At 32.0% G+C, this 9,869-nt stretch overlaps 1 protein-coding gene across 1 annotated transcript; it reads left to right on the plus strand.

Annotated features, from left to right (window-relative positions):
- The first annotated feature begins 720 nt into the window (after positions 1 to 720).
- LOC132722265 (calcitonin receptor-like) lies at positions 721 to 8,801 on the plus strand. Its single transcript, XM_060706736.1, has 8 exons — positions 721 to 771; positions 1,550 to 1,700; positions 2,055 to 2,115; positions 3,584 to 3,650; positions 4,635 to 4,717; positions 5,031 to 5,166; positions 5,406 to 5,447; positions 8,616 to 8,801. The coding sequence occupies exons 1-8, from the start codon at positions 721 to 723 to the stop codon at positions 8,799 to 8,801; spliced, it is 777 nt and encodes a 258-aa protein (XP_060562719.1).
- The last annotated feature ends 1,068 nt before the right edge of the window (positions 8,802 to 9,869 follow it).

Below are 9,869 nucleotides of genomic sequence, written 5' to 3' on the forward strand. Positions count from 1 at the left end.
GATAATACAATCTCTGTTCTGTCTATAAATAGAGGATATTGAATGAGTGTAAGTTCCACATTAATTTATTGCACAAGTTGAATAATATTATTTTATTAAACGAGTGCGATAAATTCAGTATTGAACTTACATGAATTTAATATTCTATTTATCACATACCCAAAATAAAGACCGTTTAAAGTGAAATAAGAGTCATATTTTATTGATGCGCCTATAGTTTAACGCTAACATTTAGTGCTCTTTACACTATGTTTGTATAACGTCACGTCAAAATATACGCACGGCCGTGCACTACCATATTTACGGAGTCGCAAAATCGGCATGGGTGTGTGATAAAAATTGTTAAAACTAAAAGGATACGCCTTTGATGGAAAAAATCTAAAGAAAATAAAATCTGTAACATCACTTGATCTTCAATGGTGTATTGATTTTAAAACAGGTTAATATAAGGAAACTACTTAAACTAAGTCGGAAAAAAATATTACTCTCACATGTCGTTCTTGTAAATTATTGCAAAGCAGGAAGAAGTTGACACTTAAATTAAAGTTTATGCCCCTGTATAAATGAAATAATAAAAATAGGTTGAAATTAAAGCAAATGTTATCAGGGAAAATTGAAAAATAAAACTGTTCTATATAGAGTAAATATCAATTTGATGTTATAAAACAGACAGATTTCATTACAAACTTGGAAAAATCATTAGATAAAAACAAATTATGCATGGAAGAAGCAGTAAGGCGACTCGTGATGAATTGCGATAAATCTCTGCAGGTAATAGCTTAGCTTTTCCATCAATCTAAGTGAGTGTTTAAGTGTATAGCAATCATTTATTATCAGGAGGTAGGTTGACATTAATTTCTGACTTCCGAGAATGATTGCTTGCCGTATCGTACGGTTCTGGATTGTCCTCAGTGATAATTAAGAACAAAATGTAACCGAATGCTGTCTTGGCCAATCGCTGCCATGAAAAATGAAGATTTAAGCGTATATGCATGATGCTTTGTCATGTTTCACGTAGAATGATGATGCTTGTTCATATAATATGATGTTATTAAGCGTAATCTTCTTGTGCGTTTTCATGTATATTTATGATGCATTTTCACATATACTTATGATAAGTTTTTATGAATAATTATGATGCTTTTCACCTACATTTATGATGCGTTTTAAGTACAATTATGATGTTTTTTTACAAACAATTATGATCCATTGTTCCATATAAATGATACGTTTTGAAAGCATATAAATGATGCTTTTCACTTACGTTTATTATGTGTTTTGACATGCATGTATGATATAAATGGTGCTTTTTTAAAATATCTCTTTTGACGTATATTTATGAGTATTTATCATGCATAATTATGATACGTTTTTCGTTTATAAATAATGCTTTTCACGTAAATTTATGATACTTTTTAAGGTATATTTTTGACACGTTTGAACGTTTTTTAATTTTCAGGTATGTTTTTGATACGTTTTTACCTAGATGTGTGATGATTTTTTTATTAACATTATCGGACATGTATGGTTTTTATTTTTTTTATTAAAGGTCGAGTGTAAAATCCTGTCATACCTGAAACTGTATTTCACGAGTACAAATTATGTGTTGATGTTTTGTGAGGGGCTGTACCTACACCGGCTAATCGTGAACGCATTTTCTCCACCTAAAACATTACTACCATTTTACATCTTAGGATGGGGTAAGTTTTTGAAATGTACTTATTTACTATATAATATAGTATATACACATATACTTTATGATTATATTTAACTTATGCTGAGCAATGATTTTTCTTAGAAAATAACAAACACACAATCCCAGAATATATTTACGTTAACACATATCTGTATGACTGCTTTCTTTTGTGTGTAGTATGTATCTTCTATTTTCAGTTCGGTATTTTAGACATCATTTATATTTTTTTTTGTGTCGTGGAACCATTGACACAACCTTTGGATCATTACTCGTATGTAGATTATTTGTATTGAAAAAATTGTTTGAAAATTAAGAGCTTGATTGTACAAATCATGATATTCCAAATTCTTTCTTCCAGCCAGTCCTTTCTTTTATACAACAGCTTACATGGTTGTGCGAATAACTCGGGCGGATGAAAGGTATCATAGTCTTTATATCGCATTATTCTTTTGTTCGTTCGTCCGTCATAGATCATTCCATCCATTATCTTTGTAAAGAAAGAAGACAACCACATAAACCATTCTGTTGGTTTATATGGTAATTTATACGGATAAATATGGGAATATCACATATAAACAAAAAGGATCCTTCCGCAATTCATTCATTCATTCATTCTTTCAGTCATTAATTGTTGTTGTCCATGGCCGAGTTGTTAGGGTCGTTGACTTCAAACCACTTGCCTTTCACCGTTGTAGCAGCGTCTGCAATTCTTTCATTTCAGAAAGCTCTCAGGTAGCTTACGGAACGTCAGTGGTTCTACTAAGGTGCTTATTAAATCTTAAAGACACATAGGAGCTAAGTAATAAATACATATTTTCTTCTTGAGAAAGGGCAACTAATGTTGTAATAATGGATTTAGATCATGTTAGATGATTATCACCTACACAGAGTAGTGAGTGCTAAATGTGAAGACATAATTTGCCATAAAAATATCAAAATGTAAACAAGAGGTATTTTAACTTCAAACCAATCGCCAAATCACTTTAACTGTTCTTGTTACCATAAGCAACTGCAGCTTTATGACCAATGACGGCAATGAGCAACCTTTAGGGCATCATAGTTAAAAAGCGTTTTGTAAATAAAACATGGATAAATTTATTGAAACTAAATGAGTCTTTAAATTAGAACAGTATGACTTAAGGTATTATGTTACTTTTTACGTTTAAGTAGACTTTCTGCAGACTCTTTTTTTGTAATTGTTATTTCATAAATGTTTATAACTATTGACACTGAATTTGTCTGATGTTCTCCGGAATTTATTAATAGCCAATGACATTTGTACGTGCTTATGTATACACCAAAGGTTTTACGTTATTGTCTATGAGAGTTTGTTCGTTTGTCTTAGGAATAATTGATCATTCATTCTAGAAAAGCATAAACTTTGTTGAAGATTAAATCCACGACAACAGTTGCGGAGATATAAACAATGAACATCTGCAATCATTTCTTTATGTGAAATAGAAAGTTAAACATAATATGACAGATCTATTTTAATGGCCCATTATACCCAAGAAATGCTTTTACATTGTCGTATTAGTTCTCAAAAGGTTTTTATTTTTGATGTACTTTTATAGTTTCCAAAATGTAAAATGTTACTTTTTGGACAATTACCTAAACTGCCTTTTTCTTGCTTTACGGCAATGAGTGATTTAGCATTTTGTATGGAAGTCAAAATACTGCTTTATTTACATTTTGCTACTTTGATGATAAATAATTTAACATTTAGCGCTACTTTTTCAGGTAACAAGCACCTAGCATGTACTCAAACTATTTTTAAACATTATGAAATTTATATTTGCCCTTTCTAAAAAAAAATAAAAAAATATTCGTTTCTGAGGAATAATATGCTTTTAAACTTACATTAGAATTAATTGTTTTCTTTTTCAGTTGTTGGGCTAAAAGTATCGGCGACTTGCAGTGGATTTTATACTCACCTAACTTATTCTGTCTAATTGTATGTATTTTATCATTTTTATGCTTTTCCCCCTATTTTGTATGTATTTTATCATATCCATGCTCTTTGCTTTTTAAAAGCATTATCCACAGAAGTACCTCTGTGACCAACGGTTAAGGTCGCTTAATTCATATCATTTGTGAATTGTATCTTTTCGATATAAACCCGTCTGGAACAATAAATTATGTTAATGAATTGTTTTGTACATAAATTGTTTTTATTAACATAGTTAAAAGAAAAGCAAAACTATTTTTTTTAATTAGTGATGCTATATCTAGTATGTAAGTTTAACGACAACTGTTTAATAAATAATTAATATATGTATTTTTTACAATTCAATTGTCGTACTTAGATCGATGCTTGCTTAAAATTGAACGAAATAGGCTAAGTGTGCATAAAGTGTATAAAGCTATATTTCTACAGTATATAGTAAATAATTTTGAAAAAAAAGGAATACTTGAAAATGTACTTGTATGAGAGAATATCTTTGTATATTTCCTTCTCAGCGTACGGAGTTTGCAGAAATCATTGCTAAACGGTTAAACCCCAATAGAAATTACTATGGAATCAATCAATAGATAACTATCTATTTCACAAAGTTAATCCACCCCAAATGATTCGAGAGGTTAAACCCCTCTTTATCAAGGATAGTGTTTGGAAAAAGAGAGGATAAATATGTGATTTATAAAAAAAACCAGCAAACTTCTTCCTCGAAACGTTAGAGGTTGATAAACTTTGAATAAAGAAAAATAACAGGATACTTTTTGCACATGAACATTATATTCCGTTTACATACAATATCTATACAATATTCATATCGATAGTCAACCGTAAAATTTAAGAAACAACACAGTTTCACCACTAATCATTTTTTATAGAAAAACATTTCTATACATATAATTTTATATCCCTCAACTTATTTTAAGTTTTTTGATCCCCATTTTGTTACTGACGATGTATTACTCTTCAGCATTCATTTTACAGGCAAATATATATTTCCTGTGCAGTATACTTCGAATACTTCTTACCCAGCTTCAAGTACACCCTGATGAGCCAAGCCATTTTAGGTAGGTGTTTTTTTAATTTTTTTTGTTGGTAATAATTGAAATATTGTCCAAAAAAGTTTTCTAAAGTGTATAAGCTTTCTTGTAATCAGTATAATTATTGTTTTTTTTCGTTAAATACATAAACAACAACAACAACAACAACAATACAATAAAACCCCCCAAAACAATGTATACAAACAGGGAGGTTTAATGAAAATATAATCAGTGCTGGTTTGAGAGCCGGGCACCTTAACTACTATATCGTCCAACTCATTATTATGCTTTTTAATAACTCAATGTTGGTTAAAATAAAGTATATGATATTTGTTTTCAGGAAAGCTTTGAAAGCCACGTTTGTGTTGATTCCACTTTTTGGAGTTCAACTTTTTGTCACAGTGTATAGACTCCCGCCGAATTCTACGGGATTTTATCATTACGAACGGTTTTCGGAATTCGTAACAAATTCACAGGTAAATACGTGTATATCTAAAGTCGGCATTCATTTAGGTTTTAATTAACATAATTAACATTTTGACCTAGCTATAATGACTAACGAAGGCAAAAAGTTTTCGTTAGGATCTGAAATATTTGTTAACAAACATGAATAAAAGTGCTTTATTCTCAAGGTACAAATGTAGCACGTAGTTGATATTATTTACACCATAACAATTCTGTTAAATCGTTAACCACACTCACTTGACTATTTCAGGGAATGTTCGTAGCAGTTATATTTTGTCTTTGTAACGGAGAAGTAAGTCTCAATTATTTCTATTTCTGTTCCACCTTTCCTATTTATATTTCCCTACGCAATTAATCATGACTTATCCGGATCATTATTGAGTTCAACGAACGATTGACTAGTTATTGCAATTAGAAAAGGCCAAAGTCTTTAAGGTGACAACGGAGTCAATTATCACTGAAAATACCTAAAATGAGATTTTTTGCTAAGTAGATTTATCAACCTTTTCTGAACACTTCGTGATTTAATTTTGGAAGCAGTTAGTCCAAAAAATGTGTTTTTAAACGTTTTAAAACGGTACCTATACTATTTGTATCTGCTATTCGCGTAATCTGTCGATTATCGATAACGCTCCGCCCCCTGTTGAGGCATCAATGAGGGAAATCGGTAGTTTACAGGTCCCTTCTCGTAATTCATGTATCGTACAACTACCGTACATCTTTTATGAATATCTCAACATTTAGCCTTTTTTATAAATTAAAAAATTGTCGGCCAATGTACGTAACATAATGTATGAAACATAAATAATTAAGCATAGCGGCAAATCGCACGACCACGGGGTTGATTAAAAATGTAGTTGCTAAAATATCCATAATGTGTGAAAATAATTTGTCTGTCCCGTTAATCTGATAGATATTACATTGAGTTGGTAGACTTTTGTACGGATTCAAGGGCTTACTTTACTTTCAACCTCGTTTTCTAACAATGTCAAGTAAAACAACAACAAAAACAGACAACATTTTTTATGTGAACGCCTATATGACTTGTGGTAAGGTGTCCCTGACAAATTTCTAAACCATTTTAGATTGTCTAAGGATGATTATTTCTCTATGAATAAAAAAAGATATAAAATATATTCTCAGTGAAAATAAATTGTTCGCCAGTAAATCGGACACAGTACTAATAAATCTGGGACAAAGTATGAAATTTATTGTCTATTCCCGGTAGAAACTGGATCTCTATGCCGTGCATAGATAGAAGTCAAGAAGGCCAGATCATAATGATCGAGTAATACCTTTTATTTCTATTAAAATATGTGAAGCATTATCAATTTGGTGGAAAAAAATATAATATCCCGTTCTTATTTGTACATCTACCATGCACTTTAAAAGACTGTCAGAAGCTCAGTTTTTTGTTATTTTATTTTATATTTTAACGGAATTTCATACACGAATACACAGGCAGAGTGACACTGGTATAATACAATAATAATGCTGATGATAATAATAATAATAAACTTCAAAAAGGAAACAATTAAATACCCCGCTAGCGGTGCGCAAATGCGTTCCATTCCCCCCCACTGATTGCCTCAAATTTTACCGATAGTCACGTGACATGTGCGACAGATACCAGACGGACAGTAAATCACGTTAAGAATTGAAGAAATTTCGGCTATAAACCGATATTAATCAGCAGCTTTTTCATTGGTCAGATGTCACTGGGTCATAAAATGTTAAGAGTATGTTACCGCAACTTGTGACCCTCTCTGGTGCGATATTTGTGTATTATGCAATTATTTAGCGTGAAACGTAGGGGTCCGAGAGAGAACAGCCGATTTATGACACTTCGTTTGATGCGGGTCGGACTAACTTTGAATCGGCATAACTTTTTTAATAATCAAGCAATTAACATGCGGTTTAAAGCACATGAAAGGAAATTCATTTACGGAGGGAACCGTGTCAGGGATTTTTGTTTGCTCAATCAGCGACTTAATTATCTTTAATTACGTAATATGTATGGTGAAAAAAGTCGCATAAAATGTTTGACGTTACGTAATATTTTTTTTGAGAAAAGATAGAAAAAATTTGAGACACGTTTCCCCAGATAATATAAGTATGGTTATTTTCCAAAAGTTTGATGACAAAAAAATAAAAAATGACTTTGATATGACGATTTAAAATTTCAGGATTTTTATTCAAAATCAATCATTTACAAAGGCATTTTTTTCAAATATGTTATTTTTTATGATGATCAACGACATTTAATGCACAAAGATTAAATAAATAACAATTATTACTAAAATAACTTTGTTTAAATGACATTTATGTGAGTACCACGGAAAGTGTCTGTTGTCACCTTAAAGTCTTATTACGACAGTTGCAGATTTGCATAACGATTCATTCGACTATTTTAGTAGGAGGAAAGATCACTAAGGAAGTGGACAATGTACTTACTATGTATCAATTATATTATGCATTATGTTTCAAAACAATTATTGACTAGAACAATTTGTGCAGAATGTTTTCATATATCTGAATATGCTGAATCAGTTCTACAAGGGATAAAATGGCTTGGTTGTTAAAGTGTCTGCAGCTAAACCCGTGCATTAGGGTCGCGTGCATAAACCAGTACTAGTTAGTTTCATGGTACAGACTTGATAGTTTTAAGCCTATTTTAAAAATAAGTAAAACCTAAATCATTCATCGTCGGAAGCCTCTAAAATACACTTCTGCCTATAACGGTAGCATTGTCTCTTCGACCGGGCTAGTTTGGACGACTGTAAAGTTCTCAACAAAATAGTTTCTGTTTATATGCATTACACAATACCCCTAAACTTGATATATCTTTAAAAAGGTGCCCTTTTTTCATCCGCTCAAAACATTTTATGAAATCAGGGAACGAGAATTCAAAATTACCTGATAGTATCCTCGCGTCAATGGACAGCAAATCTATTGCAATGAAAGGATCCTTATTTGGGCAATGTAAATGTTCCAACCATTTCTGTCATCACTGCAGTAATCTGCCGTCACTGGCGCCGGTAATACAGTGTGAATATAATAATTGGTTTTACGGCGCACCAACACATTTTAGATCATATGGCACTGAAACAGGAAAGATGACTTTGGCAAGCCTCGGATGTTCCAAACTTAAAGCAACACCAGGTATCAAAACCACATCCCCTAACGGAGCTAAGAGATGCATAAACTCCCGTTATTCGAACCCATTCAATCTCTTCTTACGATCACGCAGGGATAAACGGAGGCTGCAATTCTGATCGCTCATCCCTTTGAGGCAACGCCTGAGCCACAATTATGTTTAAACCAATTCTATTCCTCCGTGTGCCTTTGCCTGTCCTATTATTTAATGAATGAAACTCTTGCAAACTTGACCAATGTTTTCGTCATGTGTGTTTGTTTGCTTATATATTCGTCAAAATGACATATTTTTTTTACCATTCAGGTAACATCTCTGGTGAAACACTCTCATCGACGGCGTCGGGAAACACGGGATATAGGTTTAAAGAAACATAACTCAGCTATTAGTCTTAATATGAACACAATTGCTTCAAAATACAACACACTTGACAGAGCTTCTCCGAATATGAATCTTCTTGTACAAAATGGGGAGGACGCATCTACTATTTAGAGGAATGTGGTCTTATTATTGAACAATCATTTACTTTTACTAAATTATATTATTACTTTGACTTTTTCATTGTTTACTCAATATCTTCAGACCTTGAATCCAAAAATTATCATTCTTAATTTTGCTGATTGATGTTGTTGTTAAAAAATGGTATTTAAAATACATATGAGCCGCGTCACGACAAAAACCAACATAGTGGGTTTGCGACCAGCATGGATCCAGACCAGCCTGCGCCTCCGCGCAGTCTGATCAGAATCCATGCTGTTCGCTATCAGTTTCTCTACTTGTAATAGGGTTTGTAAGCGAACAGCATGGATCCTGATCAGACTGCGCGGATGCGCAGGCTGGTCTGGATCCATGCTGGCCGCAAACGCATTACGTTGGTTTTGTCGTGACGCGGCTCATATGTATAAAATGTGGAATGTTTAAATGTCAAATGTCAAAAATTTTTTTTTACATGTTTGATAAATAAAATAAGAACTGTACCTCAAGGAAAGTAGGGTTTAATGAAATTAATATATTCGTGAATTTTCACTTTGATTTTACTTTGTTGGTTTCCATAATAATTTAATATATTCGTTAGTTTTCACTTTGATTTTACTTGGTTGGTTTCCATAATAATTTAATATTTTCGTTAATTTTCACTTTAATTTTACTGGGTTGGTTTCCATAATAAAGTAATATATTCGTTGATTTTCACTTAGTTTTTACTTGTTTGGTTTCCGTAATTACGCATGCATAAGGAAACAGGTACACATTTTTTTAAAGAACATATTTTTCATAATTCAATATGACACTTATTAGATCAGCCCGTATATTTATGTGTTCAATCTTCACATATGTTCTTAATCTGCATTTAAGTTTAAGCCATAATTAACAGGGTAATGAAGAATGTATAAGGTTTCCAATTCCGTCATTGATTATAATATGAATTTTTGCCAATTTTCTAAAAAATGTGATGTAATTAAAATGTCCTTAAATAAATTAGTCAGTGCGTGCAACATTTTAAATTCTGATTTGAATTGCGGAAATACAGAACTTGTAAAACTGCAAGTTTGTAATGTCGCT

Source organism: Ruditapes philippinarum, unplaced genomic scaffold, assembly GCF_026571515.1.
Source record: "Ruditapes philippinarum isolate M1 unplaced genomic scaffold, ASM2657151v2 ctg15232_1_1_1_1, whole genome shotgun sequence".
In the NCBI taxonomy this organism is placed as follows: domain Eukaryota; kingdom Metazoa; phylum Mollusca; class Bivalvia; order Venerida; family Veneridae; genus Ruditapes; species Ruditapes philippinarum.